Genomic DNA, 22,389 nt, shown 5'->3' with positions numbered 1-22,389 from the left:
ACTGTGAGTGTGTGCGTGAGTGAGTGTCTGTGAGTGAGTGAGTGAGTGAGTGAGTGAGTGAGTGTGTGAGTGAGTGTCTGTGTGTAATACTGTGAGTGAGTGAGTGAGTGAGTGAGTGAGTGAGTGAGTGTGTGTGTAAGAGAGTCTCTGTGTGTAATACTGTGAGTGAGTGAGTGAGTGATTGAGTTAGTGAGTGAGTGAGTGTGTGTGAGTGATTGTCTGTGTGTGAGTGAGTGAGTGAGTGAGTGAGTGAGTGTCTGTGTGAGTGAGTGAGTGAGTGAGTGTCTGTGTGTGAGTGAGTGAGTGAGTGAGTGAGTGAGTGAGTGAGTGAGTGAGTGAGTGTGTGTGTGCGTGAGTGAGTGTCTGTGTGTAATACTGTGAGTGAATGAGTGAGTGTGTGTGTGGGGGGGTGTCTGAGAAATTAAGCTGTTGAAGCAGTAAATGATTAAGACAGCTGTGAGATATATTTTTTAGCAATGACAGACATTAAATCAAACAGCAAGACACAAATACATGTCTCATTTATCACTTAAATCTGTTCATGAAAAACATTCATACAGTAATCTGTTAGTGTGTGTGTGTGTGTGTGTGTGTGTGTGTTTACATAAGTACATTTTGAGGACAAACAATAGCTTTGAAGTGAGCTAGACCTTAAAAAAAACTCACTTTAGGGATAAAAATTTAAATTATGTTTGCAGTCAGTTACATTTTATATATTTACACCTTTAATTAATACTTTTATTCATCAAGGATGCATTAAATTGATCAAAAGTGAGAGAAAAGACATTTGTAAGTTACAAAACATTTCAATTTCAAATAAATGCTGTTCTTTTGAACTTTCTATTCATCTGTGCACCATGAAAAAATAAAACGTATCACAGTTTCCACAAAAATATTGTGCAGCACGACTGTTTTCAGCATTGATAATAATCAGAAATGTTTTTTGAGCAGCAAATCAGTATATTAGAATGATTTCTGAAGATCATGTGACACTGAAGACTGGAGGAATGATGCTGAAAATACAGCTGTGCATCACAGAAATAAATTACATTTTAACAGATATTCACATCGAAAACAAAACAGATGGATCAGGGATGGGCACCTGGCGGCCCGCAGTATCTTTTAGTACCACGCTGGATCATAATAGACTCGGAAGATTAATTTTAAAACATTTTAAAAGTAAACCACGGAAAGATTAGGTGCATCCCAAATCACAAACGTATGCACTATCCCATGCCTCTGTTCATTTGATTGTTGCAAAATTACAGACAATGCAATTGAGATGTTTACATCGGCTTGTTGGTCTAATATTGCCTTTCAAAGTTACCAACGTTAACAAAGTTACCCATTTTAATAAACATTAGTACAGCTTTAAAAAAAAAAAAAAATATATATATATATATATATATATATATATATATATATATATATATATATATATATATATATATATAGGCTATATATAAACAAGTAACAGTACTTATGTTTTGATTTAATACATTAAAAAGGAAATTAAGACGATGTAAAAGGTATCAGTATCATCACTATCAAAGTTGTCCATCCCTGCTTTACATTTGATTAATATTTTACAACATTATAGAGAGGAAAAAATCTTAGTGACCCCAAACTTTGAATCAGTAGTGTGTGTTACACACACACACACACACACACACACACACTAAATGTGCAAGTCTGCATGAACTCTCTGACTCTGTAATCTTTTATTTTGATAAAACAGGATTACGCAGATTAACAATCAGAGCTAGAGAGCGTATAACATCTCTACAAAACCTTATGAGCTGCACATTTAAAATAAATGACTCTCTCAGCCATCTTGGGTTTATTGACTAAACATTACACAGTGCTTCCTGGGATTGCCATTCCCACCAGTATGATGACTGGCAGCTCTCCTGAGCTACAGTTTCTGATTGGATCACGCTGGTGATGTGGGCGGAGCTTATTGACATGCGGTGTCAGAAGAGCCCTAGAACACAAAGGCCACCAAACTAATGTAATTGTGGGACAAGTCTGTTTCTACACACACACTTGCGCACGCATCTCAAATCAGCGTGTAGCCAACGATAAGTGATTCAAGGAGTGAAGATGAAGGAGGTTATTATCAGGTTTGTGTGTCTCAGCAGCGCAGATCTGGGTTTCTTAAGTAGTGGAGTTATACGAGCCTGTCTAAATGATGAGGGAAAAACACCAGTGTGGAGGGAAGTGTTGATGATGTGGGTGAGTGCAGGTACAACTGCAGGAGAAATGGCTTGAAGGAGATGAGATGGAATAGGATCATGTGGACAAGTAGTAGGATGATTAGAAAGGATGAGTTTTGAGACTTCTGCCTCAGAGAGTGAAGAGAAGGATGTGAATGAGTGTAAGGTTGCTAGTGATATGAGCTTGAAAATTGTGCACTAATGTGTTTAATTTTATTAATGAAAAAAGTTGCAAAGTCGTCAGCTGTTAGAGATGAAGCAGGAGGTGGAGGAGGAGGACAAAGAAGTGAGGAAAATGTTTTAAAAAGCATGCGAGAGTTAGACTAATTGTTAATTTTGTTATGGTAGTTTTAGCAGTGGAGACATTAGCAGAGACGGAAGAGAGGAGTGACTGATACACATTAAGGTCAGTAGTATTTTTGGATTTGCGCCACACCCTTTCAGCAGCTCTAAGCTTAGAACGGTGTTCGTGTAGAACATCAGATAACCAAGGGGCACAAAGGGTGTTACGGGCTGGCCTGGAAGATAAGGGGATAAGATGAGACAATAAAGTGAAATTGTATTACAGTTTAAGTTATTATCAAATGTAATTAGCTGAACTTTACAGTTTTATACTTTTTCAGTATATCATAATTATATTGTTGGTGGAAATGTAAATATACCTATTGTATTATTATTATTAGTAGTAGTAGTAATAGTAGTAGTAGCATTAAGACAGTATCTACATGACAATTAAGCATAAATAATAACTTTTATATATATTCGTAATTACATTATTATTAGTTAATGTGTGTTAAAAGTTACAATTATAATACATTTTACTGCTGAATAAATTGACAAGCATTTATGCTAAACTAAATTATAGATATTAATAATTACACATTTCTTATGAAAACAATACATTTGATGATGATAATCAAGTACTTTACATGTGCTTTACTATGTGCTTCAAAATAAAGTCAAGATTACTAAACATAATGATTAAAAATGAACTTTAAAGTAAAACTTTAAAACTAGTAATAAAAGTGTGCTTAGAAGCAGTCATGAAAGTGTCTCTCTGAGTCACTTAAGTGCCTTTTATTTCACTCATCTTATATAATCGGCAAACAGAGTTTTAGTCTTTCAGAGTCTTTCTACAAGTGTGCATTCACTACAATTAGTGCACTTCTTTTCCACAAGGTACAGTTTGTGACTGACAGTGATATTTTGAGTAATGCTTTTATTTAGCATATTGAGCGCTGAAATATTCTGGGCTCATAACGTAGCGTCATCGCTTGTCAGACAGACTCTTCTCATCACCCAATCAATCCCAGAAGGATAAAACCAAGATCCCGAATATCCTGCTTCACTATGAAACATATCATATTATGAAAAGAAAACGTGAATGGCATTTCACACTGATTTTGAGTCAGTCCTTAACGGCTGATTAGAGAAGTGTTTCGTCTCCTGATTACAGTGAAACGCTTCATTAAGAGCGAGAAAGCAGACACATTAACAGCCGTTTGCTGCTTGTCAGATAAAGTCCAGCAGCAGCCTTAAACTCGAATTAAAGCGCTTGTGCTGTTTGACCTCTGAGGAGCCACGGCCGCTGAATTATGAATGAACAGAAATGTGTGTGTAGCTGATAAGAGTAAACATATTAAAGCATGTCAACACAGCTGATTTAATAACTACAGGCTGCAGGTGTTTCTCTCTCACACACACACACACACACACATCAGAGTGAACCCAGCACTTTTCCTCAAGTGTCCAGGTGTCTTCCAGCTACATCACTTTAAACATGTCAGTGTATCAATCACAGAGAAACCACGTTACAACTAGTGTGTCAATACCTGCCAATCATATCTGACTCACTGAGAGCAAAAGACAACATGACGGGGCTCAGATCCAAGAAATATGTCATTGTATATTGTTCAAAGTAAATAAAGACCTTTATATGTCATTTCAGAATTGCATTGTTGGTGGAAATCAAAATAAAATATACCTAATAAAAAATCCTAAAAGCAAAACATTTGATCAGATTTTGTTCCACACAAAGTTGTAAATGCAACTTGAATGGTTGTGTACATGGCTTCCGATGAAACATCCACCGAACACAGAATGAAATTTGTGTTTTACTTTTATTTTGTTCTGAAACATGACCCAGACGTCTTAAACACACAAGGCCTGACTGCACTTAAAAACCTCCAAATGAATGGCTGTGGTGATGGTGGTGATTGTGTTTGATTGCTGTAGAGCGTCTGGAGGGTTGGTGAGTGCGTGTGTTAAAGGGAAATTAAGTGCTTTGGGACTGTGATTTCCACCCAACTGCAGGATCAACAATTAACGCTTGACACCAGCTATTTACAAAGTCAGACACACAAACAAGACCTATGGAGAATGACTGCAGCATCGAGATCTGGAGCGGTGAGAACGCAAACGTTAGTACTAGCAGGAAGGTTGATAAAAAAAAAAAATAAATAAAAAAAAAAAAAATATATATATATATATATATATATATATATATATATATATATATATATATATATATATATATATATATATATATATATATATATATATATTAAAATTTAAATTGATAGAACAGCAGTTAAGCCCCTCCTGAAAAAGAGCAATCTTGATAACACCATTTGAGCAATTATAGACCAATATCTAATCTTCCCTTTGTAGGCAAAATTATAGAAAATGTAGTTTTTAAATCAGCTGAACAAATACTTAAACTCAAATGGATACCTGGACAATTTTCATCTGGTTTACGACCATATCACAGCACAGAGACAGCACTCATTAAGGTAATAAATGATATTCGCTTAAACTGTGACTATGGCAAAATATCGGTGCTGGTATATAGATCTCAGTGCTGCGTTTGACACTGTCGATCATAACATACTACTACAGAGACTGGAAAACTGGGTCGGGCTTTCTGGGATGGTACTCAAATGGTTCAGGTCATACTTAGAAGGGAGAGGCTATTATGTGAGTCTAGGAGAGTAGAGCTGAAGATCTTTGCTCGAACCCGTTTGCCAGGTAAACGAGCGGTCATGTGATGTGTTCCAATTATCACGAGAAAGATGCGAAAATGGATGCTGAGTAGGTGAAACGGAGGCTTGCCTATGGTGATTACATTTTGGTTGCACCAGCAACTAAATCAAAATCTGAGGTGTGGAAAAGTTTTGACCATGTTAATAATGAGAATGAAATGAGTGAATAATGACGCACCATCAGTGAGCGCAGGAACGCGCTGAAGCCATCTACAGTGGATTCAATACTTTTCCTCCACAAAAACATGTCTCTGTGAGTAAAGGTTTTTCTAATGATAACTAAATATTCATTGAGTCTTAAATGCATAATGTGGACAGAGTATTTACGCTAATGTTGGCATTATTCTTTTATTAAATGTCAGCTGCTAGTGGCGATGCAAATCCGGCGGGGCCTTTATCTTTATTTCGTTATTGCCAAATACCTTAATCTTAATTTAAAATTTATCTTAATTTAACTTGTTAAAAAAGACTAGTTTTTATTGGTGCGTTGGTCTTTTTATAAGCTAAATGAGCCTATGTCTATTTATAGTGCTGAGATGTTAAGGTGTCACAGACGACCTATTTTACTTCTTCATTCCAACTTCCAAGTGGTCTAGTCTACGTTAGTTATGAATAAATTATGTTAAAACATGTATAAATGACTCATTCTTGACAAAAGGCAAAAGAGCTGTGTGTGCACGCACATCTGAATAATGTCAGGCTGTAAACGGGTTTGGGCTTTTAAAAAGCTGTCAATCAAAATGTACTTGTCGGCCTCGGGCCGACACCTGTCGGGCTCGGTTCCTGTCAGGCCTAACTTTTATGGCCCGATTAAATCTCTATGGGAGAGCATAAGTCTAAGTGGACGTCCATGACATGCGGAGTCCCACAAGGCTCAATTCTTGCACCGCTCTTGTTTAGTCTGTATATGCTTCCACTAAGTCATATAATGAGAAAGAACAAAATTGCCTATCACAGCTATGCTGATGATACCCATATTTACCTAGCCTTATCTGCAAATGATTACAGCCCCATTGACTCCCTCTGCCAATGCATTGGTTAAATTAATAGTTGGATGTGCCAGAACTTTCTTCAGTTAAACAAGGACAAAACTGAAGTCATTGCATTTTAAAACAAAGATGAAGTTTTCAAGGTGAATGCATACCTTGACTCTAGGGGTCAAACAACTAAAACTCAAGTCAGGATTCTTGGTGTGATTCTGGAGCCAGACCTTAGTTTCAGTAGTCATGTCAAAGCAGTAACTAAATCAGCATACTATCATTTAAAAAACATTGCAAGAATTAGATGTTTTGTTTCCAGCCAAGACTTGGAGAAACTTGTTCATGCCTTTATCACCAGCAGGGTGGACTATTGTAATAGGCTCCACACCGGCCTTCCCAAAAAGACCATTAGACAGCTGCAGCTCATCCAGAACGCTGCTGCCAGGATTCTGACTAGAACCAGAAAATCTGAGCATATCACACCAGTCCTCAGGTCCTTACACTGGCTTCCAGTTACATTTAGGATTGATTTTAAAGTACTTTTACTCGTCTATAATCACTCAATGACCTAGGACCTAAATATATTGCAGATATGCTCACTGAATATAAACCTAACAGACCACTCAGATCATTAGGATCGAGTCAGTTAGAAATACCAAGGGTTCACACAAAACAAGGGGAGTCCTCCTTTAGTTACTATGACGCCCGCAGCTGGAATCAGCTTCCAGAAGAGATCAGATGTGCTAAAACACTAGTCACATTTAAATCTAGACTCAAAACTCATCTGTTTAGCTGTGCATTTATTGAATGAGCACTGTGCGATGTCCGAACTGATTGCACTGTATTTTATGTAAAATCATTTTCTATTTCTACTTGTTTTAATTTAATTTTAAATAAGTAAATTTTTAAATCATTTCCAAAGTTTTAAAATTGCTTGTTATATTTTGTTCTTCATGATTATTTTACTTTCTTTTATGTAAAGCACTTTGAATTACCATTGTGTACGAAATGTGCTATATAAATAAACTTGCCTTGCCTTGCCGTGATATGAAAACCAATTAGATTAACTTTAGATTTACTTCTATTGCATTACTTCCATTGTCTATTTCAATATAGTTAGAGTTCTGCTGAATGTACTGACAAGCATTTATGATAAACCAAAATATCATTTAATATCATTTCTGTTGAAACTTGTATGACGTGTATTTAAAATTACTTATATTAATTTTAAATGTAATATTGAAAAACACACTAAAGTTAAAATGATCACTTGTGTCCTCAATCATGTGCTGCACAGGAGCTTCAGTGTTAGTCAACACATCAAAATAAGTGTAGGCCTAGCCTACTTCTTTAAAACAGTTTTAAACTTCAAACCGTTGCTTCTATAATAACGTTTCCTCCAGTGAAAAATGTCCATCTCCTGTTGTCTCTTTCAGCCACATATTTGTTTAGAGCAGTTTTGACTTGTAAATGGTGCTTGATTTGTGCAGATCTCTCTCCTGATTTAGACCAGACCACTTTTTCACTGGAGGAAGCGTTTTTTTATGGATAATTGACTCATATTTTGTACAGAAACAATGGTGTAAAGTTAAAAACATCTTGATGGATTGGTTCCATCTTTTAAGACATTAACTGATGGACTGGAGTGCTGTGGATTATTGTGATGTTTTTATTTACATCCCTAGGGCCAGGCTTCAGGCCAATTTTCACATCATAGCTCAGGCCTGTTTTAGGCTTCTCCTTCATTTCATGTTTAAGACAATCATCAGTTAAGGTGATGATGGAAAAGATGCAGTGCGCTGGTGGAAACAACATGAGATGGGCCACACAGTGTTTAGTGTCTCCACCAGCAGTAGCAGTGAGTGTGCCTTCGGCGCAGGGAAAAGTAATAGGATCACAAAAGACCACGTAAAAAAATAAATAATAATAAACTTTTCCTTGTCCAAATAATGAATTGTAACTTTCTACAATCTCTTTTACAAAAAAGGATTCAAATGTCATAAAATTATCCCATGCAACTCGTACCATATTTCAAGTGTTGAATTGAAGATTTTAGATTTTCAAATTTTCAAATGATTTTCCGAACAGTCAGGTTAAGTCAGCTCCTGCTTGCTGCAAAGTGCCTGAAAAAGTATTAATGGCTATGAGTATGTGTAATGATAAAACTTCCTAATCGTCGGGAAGAAGGAGGCAGGAACCGGCGGACAATCAAATAACATTTAATTATTTAAAATAAACACAAAACAGCGCACCAGCCCCTCACGGACGACTGGTGCGCACAAAATAAAACCAAAACACAACTAAAATCCCAGGCCTGGTCCTCTCTCGTCCTTCACTGTCATCGCTCCAGTTTTATATCCTTCCATCTCCTCCGTGGGCCTCGAGACCGGTGGGTCGAACAGGTGTAGCTCATCTCCAATCACTCCACCGGCCTCGCTCCCATGTCCCTCGGCCCCGCCCCACTCGTCACATACCCCCTCACCCCTCGCAGGCCGGGGGGTACTCCCGAGACTGCGCTCTACCCCCCCCCCCCTCCCTCCGGGGGGGGACCGCTCACGGGGACCTGCGGAAACCTGGGGGTAGGACAGGCGAGGCGAGAGAAAAGGAGATGGAAGGAGGAGCGACAGAGACGAGAGAGGGGAGAGAGGTTCCCAAAAATCCGGTTCCCAGACGCACCGCTGCTCGGCCCTCCACCAGCTGGGTGATCTCCTCCGCGGTGCCTGGCGGTGGCACTGGACGGCCCTCGGCGGACGGCACGACACTCCTCCGCCGCCCGGTGGACGGCGACGGCTCCTCCGGTTTTGGGCAGCTGGCAGGAGTCCCCCGTTCCCTGCTCCTCCCCATTCCGGCGGATGGCAGCAGGCTCCGGCCACCTGGCGAATGGCGCCGACTCCTCCGCTCCCTCACGGAGGCAGCCGCCCCTCCCTATCGTGGGCGGTCGGCAGCGAGCTCGCCCGTCCCCGGCAACTCGCTCCAGTCCACCGTCTCGAGCGTCCATGGCGGCACACTCCTCGCCTGCTCGATGGCACCGCTGATTCACCACAGCGGCGAGGGATCTTCAGCAGCGCGTCCCTCCTTCTCCCGGGCTTCGGCACCACTGTAATGATAAAACTTCCTAATCGTCGGGAAGAAGGAGGCGGGAACCGGCGGACAATCAAATAACATTTAATTATTCAAAATAAACACAAAACAGCGCACCAGCCCCTCACGGACGACTGGTGCGCACAAAATAAAACCAAAACACAACTAAAATCCCAGGCCTGGTCCTCTCTCGTCCTTCACTGTCGTCGCTCCAGTTTTATATCCTTCCATCTCCTCCGTGGGCCTCGAGACCGGTGGGTCGAACAGGTGTAGTTCATCTCCAATCACTCCACCGGCCTCGCTCCCATGTCCCTCGGCCCCGCCCCACTCGTCACAGTATGAATGTGTTGGGGAAATGGCAATGGGATATTATAATGATTTATTAACTGACTCCGTGTCAGCTGCAAAGATGAAGCTAACGATGCAGACTCCTTCAGAGAGAACTGGTTTTCAGTTTGAATTGGTTCATTTTAAAGAAGACATTTCAAGCTTTCTATAGATATATTTCTCAAGCCTGTGAGCAAAGTAGCTTATGAAATAGTATAAAAAAAGTTAGCAGAGAGCGAGACTCAAGAAAGTGCATCCTGTTTGTTTTCAACGCTTTGTTAATAATGTGAGTGCATACAGTTTCAAATTGTGTATTACTATTATCTGTATAAGCAGAAATGAGCAAAAATGTATCTCTCTAAATTTAAAACCAAAATCCTCTGAAATGGCCTGATTATGGAAAGCTAACTAGACTAGACTGCTCCAGCAGTGATCTGACATAAACACTGTTAATCCTGCCGCTGCGCCATTAAAGTCTAGTTTCTTATTATATTACATTATATCTATCCATCCATCCATCCATCTTGTTGAATACAGTCAAGCAGCTTCTCTAAGGGGAGGCCAAAAGCACCATTTTAAGGAGGGAACTAAATTGGACACCAAATTGCTCAATTGTAGTTTTGAAGCTATTTATTTGCATCTGAACACTGTCTCTGCTGCCTTTCTGGACACATTTCCTCTTCAGAGTGAGAAATCAGACAAGCAGATGAAACATGGGACTCATTATGCCCTCGATGATTTAATTACTGACCCCAAAACAACCTAAATTAATAAACCCACAGGGTTTCGGTCTCTGTATATCCGTAATCTGATACTGATATTTTCGGAGTCCTCTGTGGACAGTTGGATCGAAAAGCTTTGAGAAGAGCCAAGCCGTTTGGAAAGGAGATTGAGATGATTTCCATGAGCTGCTTGTGGGCGCAATCTGTTTTCCAGCACAGCGGCGACAGTGGGCTTCAGAGCTGTCCACATTCATTATATTCTGTGATTTTTGGGGCGAAAGCCCAGCGGACGCTTATTTGGATGCTCTGATCTATCCAAATCTCCCCTGAACCTCTCGGCGGGTCGCAGGAGGGCCGATGAACACAGCCAGGAACACGCAGATGTCTTGGCTCTGGTTTTAATCGGATTCAAAGCTGCTCTGATACCTGTAATCACCTGCGTATGATAAACACCTGATGGCGTGCAGATACTGCCAAGACCAATTAACTGGCCGTTCAGCATCAGGGTAATTAACATGCACTGACTGGTTGAACAGCAGCAGCTGCATGAGAGCGGATGGCCAACCAAACCACTGGATTCCGTGCTTCAATAATTTTTATATCTTATATATATATATATATATTATACTTGATTGTAAAAATTTTTTTATTTTAGCTCACTTTTTATTAATTGTGTTTTTCTCTCTTTTTTGCAATAGTTTTTTGTTTGATTGTTTGTTTTTTTAGTTAGTTAGTTATTAGTTTTTTAGTTCGTTTTTTTTCCCCCCAATAGTAATTTTTTTTTCTTTTTTTTTAGTACATAATGTTAAACTACATGAGAATAAGAAATGTTGCCTTGGAAAATAACTTACATAATACTTTTAATACTTTTCATAATATTGTTTTATTTTATTATTATTATTATTATTATTATTAACATTTTAGATTAGTTAATATTTAGTTTATATATCTTAATATACTATATTTAAATTTTTGTATATTTCGTTTATTCAAACTATATTTAAGATTTTGTATATTTATTTTATTTTATATATTTTACTACCATATACAAAAACATACATACATTTTAATTCTTTATTTTATTTCAGTTAACCTATTGTATTCTTATTATTACTTCATTTTGAATAATATTTATTTTATTTAAAATATTTTTATTATATTAATATATTTAAGTTTTGATATATTTTATTTACTTCAGTTAAGTTTTTTTATAATTTATTTTAGTTACATTCTGTATATTTTAATTCATTTCAGTTCTATTTTATTTTATTTTATTTTGTTTTATATATTTTACTAGTATAAATAATATTATATGTTTAAGTTTTTTTTTAATTTTATTTCAGTTAACATGTTAACAAAATTTTTAACTTAATGTAATATTTAAGTTTTGAGTATTAAATATATTTCAGTTAAAACACACACACACGTATATAGAGAATTTTTTTTTTTTTCAGTTAACTATAATAACTCTGAATCTCATGCTCTGATTGGACATCAGTAGCGCCCTGGTGCCGTGGCAACAAGTCAGTGTTGTTCAAACGGCGGGTCGTCCTGATAACCCTGCAACAGGTAAACGAGCATGCACTCGCAGATTGAGCACAGGTGCTGTTTGTTAAAGCAGATGATGGTGAATCATCTGGTGAACAGCACTGAGCGAGATCATCTTATGCACGCAAGATTGATTACGGCCAGAGAAAGACGCAGGTGCAAAAAAACCTGGCAAAACTATCAACTATCAGCTCTCATTCTCCTGGCATCAGAAAGGCCAGAATCCATACAATCGTTATCTCTGTTCAGACAGACGAAAGACAAATCTAGCACAATGCATGCTGGGATTGACCACCTCTGCTTGCTCCTGCTGAAACGGCGTTATTGGGAACTGGAGATGCAACTTCTGATTTCAGATTTTAGTGACACCAAAGAAACCGAAAAACAGAAAAGTTACATTCTGTGTAAATAACTGCTGCCGATGCAGAAGCCGCCGCTACAACACTACTGTGATTTACATGGCATCGACACAAGGTTGCTAGGGTGTTCCAGGTGGTTGCCAGGGAATTGCTATTCAGATAAAGTATACTAAGCTGATTTTAGATCACTAAGCAGTTACATTTGTCAGGACATTGTTATGCAGTTGTTAAGGTGTTCAAGTGGTTGCTAGGGTATTGCTAGGTGGTCGCTAGGGAATTACTAGGTGGTTGCCAAGGAATCACTATATTGCTAAGGTGTTCTGAGGGGGTTCTTTAGGTGTGTTGCTAAGCAGTTATTAGTTTTTAGGGTGGTTGTCAGGGCACTGTTGTGTGGTTGTTAGGGTGTTCTGGATGGTTGGCAGGGCATTGCTACGCAGTTACTAAAGTGTTCTGAAATTGATTTTTGTAAAGTGGTCAATGTGGTAGGCTATTTCAGAAAGGAAAATTTAAAGGATGAACAAGAAGAATTAGGAGAACCAAGAAATGGTGAGTAATGTATTGCTATTGTAATCAATAAAAAGTAACTAGTCTGATTACGAGTATTTTCAAATGCAATATAATCTGATTACAAGTACTTAAGTAAATAAAATTTTATAGTTCCGAACAGAATCGAAAATTTGAAATGGCCATTAACCGGTTAATAACGTTATTTTATTGTTCCATTTAATATTTGAAATTTCACGAATTGCAGTAGTACATATGCAAATGTGACGCTGAAGCCAACGAGTGAAATGTCCGCTCAGCTGTGAACTCATCATGGGCAAGTCACAATGAGTTTATCTGAGGATAGTGTGAGATGAATTCAACAGATCACATGCACCTGCCGCGCTTCTGTGAATGGAGAAAACAGAAAAACTAACCCATAGGATTACATAAAGAGGAATATAGGCATATACACTAAATATATTTCACTTAAATCATATTGACAGATTAACGAAACTAAAGAAAAAATGTGCTAAATTACGGTTCATTGTGACATGTTCCAAAGTTTTCGGAAAGGAAAACGAAACAGCAGAGAGTGGGCCCCTAGTTTTCATTATTTGGCAAAAGCATTACAGTTTTAATTATTTTGTAAAAGCTTGACAGATAAGTCGGCAATATGTAAACATTTGTATTTGTGCCGAATGAGAGAGGTAGGCATCAGCTTCACCTTAAATTAATTTGTTTTTGGATTGATGTTTTTATAGCCTAAACTTTAGAGGATTTGTTTTGGAGAGAAACTAATAACTGTTTTTAGAATGTTTGTTATCATTTTGCTTCAGCTTAAAGGCATTTTAGCCTTCATTATTTCAGAAAGTAATAGGACTAACAAAATGCGACGTGAGACGCGACTTATGTTTTTTTTTTACTCTCAAAACGCAATATTATATAAGTATTTTTTTGTTGTTGTTGTTGTTTTTTTTTTTTAACAATGCAGCAAACTTTATTAAATATCTTAAAAGTTTTGACAGATTTGTTTGTTTGTTTAGTAGCCTGTATACATTTGGCCAAAATCTAGAAAATAAAAAGTTGGCTGTGACTTAACTCAGCGGGTTATTGGCTAAGGTTACCAGATCTCTCTTTTTCCTTTTCTTTTTGAGTAAAGAAAACGCTGTACTATATTATTATTATTATTATTAGGCAAATTATAGGCAGAGAAAATTGTTTTAAAAAAATAACGTTATTAACCAGTATTTCTTCCACCCGAACCGGTTTCGGAACAGTAATAATATCAGAGGAAAAGAAATGTTAAAATATCGATTCTGCTCGGAGTGAACCGATTGAATTTTTTTCCGTTTTCAAGCCCTGGTACTGATTATCTGAAAGACAGTAAGATGATGGTGTGTGTGTGTGTGTGTGTGTGTGTGTGTTTCAATAACTCCACAGAAGAATTCAAGGTCAAAGCTGAACTACATAATAATGCCACCCTGAGCTCCAGACATCGACAGCAGTGTCCATCACTCAGGGTCAGCCTGAACACAAAATCACCTTCACTGTGTAAAGAGAGAGAGAGATTCCGGCTGTCAGTCACACACTCACCGGTGGTCTTTCTCTGTGAATACTAACACACGTCAAACACACGATAGCCACCACCACCGTCCTCCACAGCAAAACACTGAAGGATTTCACTCTGGATCTTGCATATGCCCAGCCAGTGTTGGGGAGTAACTAGTTACATGTAACGGCGTTACGTAATTTAATTACAAAATTATTGTAACTGTAATTAGTTACAGTTACTACGAAAAAATGAGTAATTAAATTACAGTTACTTATGAAATTTTTAACGATTACAAAGGGGATTACATTTGAATATTTACACATATCCACATACAGATTTAACTGATATCTTTCCCAAATTGCACTGACTATTCTGAGACATACCGCCCTAATAATTTCCGGGATGCGGAAACACAGTCTGGTTCCTAGAATCCAGTCATAAAAACGGAATGCCTAACGTGGACGGAATATGCCACATTTTGGATGACTAAATCAAAAGTAGGTCAGTACACTTGAATCAAAACATGACATGGACTAGTGTCTGTGAATATTAAGCCCCAAAAATGCAATATATGACTTGCACATTCTGCGTGTTGGAAATCAGGCGCGGACTGGACACCGGGAGAACCGGGACAATTCCCGGTGGCCTGGCAGATGATTTGGCCCGCTATTTAATATCATTATTGTATAATTGCCTGCCGAATGTACTAAAGCGATCATTTGTGAATCCGCCATTTGATAATTAAATCTTTAATAAGTCATTAAGTGTTAGTCGTGACTCGCGCGCTCTCCGCGCCTCCGCCAAACGGTTTGGATCAGACTCAGAGTAATCAATGCGAGAGAGAGAGAGAGAGAGAGAGAGAGAGAGAGAGAGATAGAGAGAGAGAGAGAGAGAGAGAGAGAGAGAGAGAGAGAGAGAGAGAGAGAGAGAGAGAGAGAGAGAGAATAGAGTAGACTGCTGGAGCAGAGAAGCAGAACTACTGTTCAGGGTTTCAGGTCAGTTTCATCTGTAAAGATGCTTTTTTGTCTTTGTTTTTTTAATCAATCAGCAGCACGTTGCTCATCAGTCATCACTCAAAATACTATATAAAGGACATCATTATTATCTGTTGTAATGTTACAGTAGGAATTTATCTGAAAAAAAAATCAGATTTTTTTTATAGGTTTAGGGGGAGCTACGACAGACAACAACACAACCCTTACGGAAATTAACATTTTAATATTTAACTATAAATCCAGAGAAAATGGTTACTATTGTTTAACTGTGGTAACCAAAAATTTTAAATTATTTTACAAATGTATTTATTTAAAAATAAATACAAATCCATTTGCAAAAAAAAAAAAAAAAAAGTGTATTTTACTTTTATATAGGCTAATAAAAGCATGGTTAACTTTTGTAAGGGAAAAACATGACTCGTGTACAGTATTAAGATTATTCTATAAAGATATTGTAGTATTGTAGAGTATTGTATTGTAAAGTATAGTTTTTTTCAATCTTGAGTATTAAAGTCATGAGAGAGATGGATAACAGGCCAAAATAAAGAGACTGAAGAGAAAAATGGAAGTGAAGGTGCAGCTCAGGAGAGAACTTTTAATTATTTTGCATGACCCCAAATTAAAGATTTAAACCTTTTTTTATGTCAGGTCCAAACAAAAAATAGTTTTGTCCATGAACTGGTTTGTATGAGTTTGAATTTTCCAGTCTGAATTTTTTTCCCAGTCCGCCCCTCCTGTAACTTAATGGCAAAGACATGGTTTCATTTACTACACATAGGCCTACTGAAGCTCGCAGTGTTTTCAACCTCGGCCATCTCAATATAGGAGTACACGAACACATAAACATAATTTCTAGAACTGTTCTGTGTCACTTCATGTGCATTTTACTTATTTTGAGAAAACTATCATCCTATACAAAGAGACAGCAGTTTAAAAGAAACACCAATGTTTCAGGAGTTTATTACACAGAATACGTCACATGCTTATTAGATAACTGTATTTAAGTTCATGTATATGCTTTTATTTATTATTCTTTAATTTTCACAAATTTAGAAAAGTAATCAAAAAGTACTCAAAAGTAATTAGTTACATTAATAAAGTAATTGAAAAAGTTACACTACTATTACATTTTAAACAAGGTAACTTGTAATCTGTAACCTATTACATTTCCAAAGTAACCTTCCCAACACTGTGGCCAGCAAACATTCCTTTCTGACTTAAGCATTTCACTTCTAGACTGTCTTTGATGAGTGAAACTTTGATCAAACCAAGACCAGAAGGTCACTATATATTTAAATTAGCCCAGCAAATCCCGCCCTCATTTTACTCATGGCCTCTGAGGCCCCGCCCACTATATTTCAGGGGGTCCGCCCACTTCCATTATCTCATGTCACACTGAAGACTGCTGAAAATTCAGCTTCGTATTCCAGGAATACATTACATTTGAAATCATATTTACATAGTTATTTTATAATGTAAACATATTTCACTGATTCTACCATATTTTAATCAAAGAAATGCAGCCTTGGATAATGTTAGAGTATTTCCAGGTAATCCTGCTGCAAGTTTGCAAGCTCCGCCCTCTTTCCCCTCTCCATTAATGAGTTCATTAGGTTTTTTTTGTGTTTTTTTTTTCTTCACTATTTGGTCCATTCCTTATTAAGATGATCTTCCACTCTCTTTGCTCTCCTTTTATGTGACTGAGCACAGAATGACAGATTTGACAGTAAATTTGTCACTGATAATATTATTATAAACAGGTGATGCATCTCTCCTGCATGTGACAGTGACAAATAAACACTCTCTCAAACGTCCTCTGGATAACACTGATTTAATTACACACATGAGACTGTGAGGACTCAAGCCATCAGACGACGTTTGTGTTCTGTTAATTTGGACTTTAATATTCATAAAATCACTAACCAAAAAGTAAACATTCAGTCATTCTGAATTACTGGCACGTCATTCCTTAAAGACTTTTGAATCTTCCAGCAGATGTTTTCATGCAACAACAGTTCAGAATGGCATCTATCAAACTGCAAACAGGACAAAACTAGTATCAAAGTCGAGCTATAATCTATGCCTTCTGAAGTCCTGATAGTTTTATGAGATGAAAAGATCATTTATGGTGTTACGGTCACATATGTACAGTATTAGGTTGTATATAACACACTGAAAATCTTTCAACGCCCAAGTTTTATTTATTTATTTATTTATTTATTTATTTTTATTTAAAAAATTTATTTAACAGAAGAAAAGAAGAAAAAGAAAAGAAAAAAAAGATTATTGCATGTTTACATATTTATTTATTTCACAAGTTAATTTAATTTATTGTAATTTTTTAGCCTGTAATTTTTATTATTGTACATTTTTGGTTGGGTTACAAATAGCTGTCATTAAAAAGTCATTGGTTTAATTCCCAGATAATTTTTTATATCAAATAATATTTCATAAATGAGTGAATTACTTCAAGAATTACTTCATCTTAAGAGTCTCTTTTACCCACCAAGAAACATATATATATATATATATATATATATATATATATATATATATATATATATATATATATATATATATATATATATATATATATATATATATATATATATATATATATATATATATATATACAGTAAACAGTACAGTAAAATAAAGAAAAAATATTTCATTTTAAAACAACTGTTTTCTTTGTAAATAAACTGTGAAGTGTAATTTTTTTCTGTAATCAAATTTGTATTTTCAGCATCTTTACTCCAGTCTTCAGTGTCACATGATCTTCAGAAATCATTCTAATATGATGATTTGCTGCTCAAGAAACATTTGTGATTTTTATCAATGTTGAAAACAGTTGCTGCCCAATATTTTTATGGAAACCCAGATACATTTTATTTTTCAGGATTCACAGATAAATAGAAAGTTCAAAAGTGCCGTGTTTTTTTTTATGTTTTTTTTTTTTTTTAGAAATCTTGTCACATTCTAAATGTATTTACTGTCACTTTGATCAGTTTAATGCATCCTTTCTGGATAAAACATTAATACCTTTCAAAAAAATCTTACTGACCCTACACTTTTAGTGTAGTTTCAAGAAAGTGAGAAACTTCATTGTTTCCTCTGCAGCAATTAAACTCAATTCACTGAACAGCGATGCTAGCATGGTGTTAATTTATCAGTAAAGACAAGCACTGGCGTAAGGAAAAGCCAACAGAGTAAACAGTGCAGGTATTCCTGCAGGAAGATGGATGTGACACTGCGCTCTCATAACTAAAGATACAGAAGAGCCGATCTATCACGGCCAAACGCTATCATTAGCTATCTGGCAACTTACTCATTTTGACAAAGTGCAGCGCTTACGTAGTTCATCACAGGGCCCACAGTAACCAAAGTCATCATGCAAACTTACTCTCTCTCTCTCTCTCTCTCTCTCTCTCTCACACACACACACACACGGCAGATAGGAACTGATGAGTTCAAATGAAGGAGAGACTTTGTTTTAACTGCAGGATAAAGCAGAATAAATCAGTTCTCCGGCAGCTGTTCACACTGAGCTGAAAGAGAAAGATGTTGGGGTGTGTTTATGGTGACCAATCACAGACAGATGTGTTGATACGTACTGTATGGGACGCACTCATACTGCACTTCCAGGTATTTGTATGTCCCAGGACAAGGATCGGGAAACGCATCCGGTCCGGCCACGACGGCACACTGCGTCCGGTTATTACACCTGAAAACACACACAGATAGGATAAAGATCATTAGCTGTGTATTACTATTGCTCATACTCAGGTTTAGAGGTTCGCTGACATTTATAACCTTTAGTGTTACACAGTTTGAGCTCAAAACATGCATTGTATTTGTGATTCTGAACCACGTTCAATTACCAGAATGACACACAGATATATTTTCACTTTTGGGTCAGTAAATAACTTTCCAGAACCATACACGGTAACCATTAACCATCAAGAATACCATCGTATCAACATAGTAATATTCTAAAATTCTCAACAAGCAGTTTTACAGGAAGTGACACCAATATTTATTTATTTTTTCTATTTTTTTTTTCAAAATTGAAACTCTAAGAAAAGTTGAATGCACTGTTTTGATATGAAGGATGTTGCAGAATTATTTATTTATTTATTTTAGTAATTTTCTAACCAGACATTTTTTTTTCTTAAATGCATTTTAATCACACTTTAATTGACATTAAGTCAAAATGGACCGTATTTACTTCTTAATATGTATATTTATAATCTTATACACTTCTGATGTGTTGTCTAACAAAACTAAAGTGCGCGTAAAGTATTTGATTATAATTTTAACTGCATTGTGCTATTCAATATTACATTTAAAGAGAATACATTTTAAATGTACTAATTTGAATGCATCATTACTAACCTGTAACTATAAATATATTCAAATACATGAGATACAAGTTTCAATAGAAATTACATTAAAGTACATTTTAGCTGATTGTAAAATGCTTGCAATTATAAATGGTTGTTTGAAACTGGTTCCACTTATAACATGTTTCTTTGTCGATGTTTTGTAAACAACTATGCAATAGCTATAGAAATATATTGTGCATTAACAGTGCAGCAGATTTTGTACCGTATGACACTTTTCTATGGTCGTGTTTTATACCATCATATCACCCAGTCGTATCATAAATTATCAATCATGATCCGCCTCACATTATTTCCTGCTGAATATTCAGTTTCTCTGGGAAACACGCCACATTACAGATTAAAATCGAGTTTTAAAGAATCATAGCAATCGTTTAAGGATGAAATCGTCCATGAGGCTCAATGTCAGAGTAATGTCAGCAGATCAGCGTGTGATGAACACCCAGCACCTGAGACACTCGCGGATGATTGAACCGTTAGCATGTGGCTAATGAGAGGGAACGAATGCTTTCTGAGTGCTGGGATGGGTGTGTGTGTGTGTGTGTGTGTGTGTGTGTTTCTGTACGAAGTGTATATGTGTGTCTGTGAAACTGTGACTAATATTTAGAGGACAAAAGCACCCATGTGCACAATCAGCCTGAACGTATTTACTGCCATTTCATTATCCACACACACCTTGCTGTCTAAATAAAGAATCCCAACACACTGAATAAAGCTGATTATAAATAAACCAATCCAGAGCCTGACAAGAAAGCTCTCTGCAATTTTATATATATATATATATATATATATATATATATATATATATATATATATATATATATATATATATATATATATATATATATATATATATGCAAATTTAGATTTAAAATCCACAAAAATAAACATGATAAATGTACACAATTATATAATAAATGTAAAATATGCAAAACAATAAAAAGTAAGCATTCTGTAATATCATATATGATAAACATATATCAAAAATTGCATTGAGTATAATTAAACCAAACCATAACCTTACAAGACCACTGTAGCCTGAAATGTACATTTAAAATGTGCAATAATAAACATATGTTATTATAAAATAAAAACTGTGCAAATATATATATATATATATATATATATATATATATATATATATATATATATATATATAAACATCATGTACACCTATATGAAAAAATTAAAAATTGTAATAAATAAAAAAATATAAAATTAAATAATTCAGTTAGTGAATTCAGCTAATTCAGTTGGTGTACCTCAAGGATCAATATTAGGTCCTCTGTTATTCAGATTGTATATTAACAATTATATACTTGAATGCTGTAACTGAAAAACAAGCGGCAGATGAATTATCAGTAGAAATGGTTAAGATTACAAATTGGTTCAAAAACTCGTGGTTACATTTTAATGTTAACAAAACTGTATGTATGTTTTTTTTTTCAATGTCTGCAAATAAAGATTTAGATCCAGATGTCACAGTTGCAGGTAAAAGGTTATCAGTAGTTCAAGAGTATAAATATCTAGGTATTATACTTGATTCACAACTTACATTTAAAATACAAGTTAAAAAAGTTGGGAATAAAATTTAATTTGGCAAATTTTAGACATATTAGGAATAATTGAACCACTGAGGCCTCAAAGTTATACATTAATGCTATTATTTTTTTTACATATGAATTACATCTCACCAGTTGGACACAGACAGGAGGGACTATTTTGCAATCAATAGAAAGACTCAATAAGCAGACTTTGAATATATTAGATAAAAGGTCTAACTCATATCATCATTGTCAAATTTTAACTAAATTTGGGCTTTTAAGTTGGGAAAATATGATTAAATTTGCAGATATTTTACTTGTGTTTAAAATGTTGCATGGTTTGGCTCCACTTCCACTTAATAAATTTATCAGGACAAATTATAATTATTTTACTAGAGCCACTACTAGAGGGGACTGTATAATACCACATAGAAGAAATGCTTTTGGGCCATCAGTATTTTCTTATAGAGCAGTACATACTTGGAATACTATACCCATAGAATTAAGAAATACTATATTACATCTCTTGCTCCTTTTTCTGAATCAGTACAATGGTGGTTATTAGATAATCAAATATGTGTTCATAATTTGAAGTAGTGTTTTTTTTATAAATATATAGTTTTTAATATTATTATTATTATTATTTATTGTCTTCTGTTTTTTGTAATGTGTTTGTTTTTGCTTTGTGTACTTGTGGATTATGGTTCTTACCATCAACCTGCCAAGGAACGCAGATGAAAATTAGCCTGAATGGATAAATCTGGCACATTTACATAATCAGACTTGTTTACTCATGTTAATTAATGTGTATTGTCCCTTTTAAAAACAATAAATACAAATACAAAATATAAAAAAAATATATAAAATATACAATGAATATAATTAATGCAACTAATATAAAAAAGTAAACAAAATAATACATGAATAATTATTTAGCATCACATATAATATGCATATATTAAAAAAATATAGAGTATGTAAAACTGGAAAGCTTCAAATTGTTTATGATATTCCAGTGAGTTCACATATCAAGTATTCTGATTGGTTGTTGTGTTGTCTTGACATCGCATTAAAAATTTCTCCATCCCATAATAACCAGTGGGTCCAGCCAGCCAGTGACGATGCAGGACTGTGT

The 22,389-nt window shown here is 35.8% G+C and overlaps 1 protein-coding gene across 36 annotated transcripts in view; it reads right to left on the bottom strand.

Annotated features, from left to right (window-relative positions):
* LOC132111166 (adhesion G protein-coupled receptor L3-like) overlaps window positions 1-22,389 on the bottom strand; it is a 277,367-nt gene that overhangs the window by 112,351 nt on the left and 142,627 nt on the right. For all 36 annotated transcript variants that reach the window (XM_059518330.1, XM_059518347.1, XM_059518416.1 and 33 more), the window contains exon 4: window positions 18,922-19,031. In XM_059518330.1, the coding sequence (XP_059374313.1) occupies window positions 18,922-19,031 (110 nt within the window). The remainder of the gene's footprint in view (window positions 1-18,921; window positions 19,032-22,389) is intronic.

Source organism: Carassius carassius, chromosome 2, assembly GCF_963082965.1.
Source record: "Carassius carassius chromosome 2, fCarCar2.1, whole genome shotgun sequence".
Taxonomy (NCBI): domain Eukaryota; kingdom Metazoa; phylum Chordata; class Actinopteri; order Cypriniformes; family Cyprinidae; genus Carassius; species Carassius carassius.
Note: the sequence above shows the minus strand (reverse complement) of the source record. Positions and strands in the feature narration are given on the sequence as shown.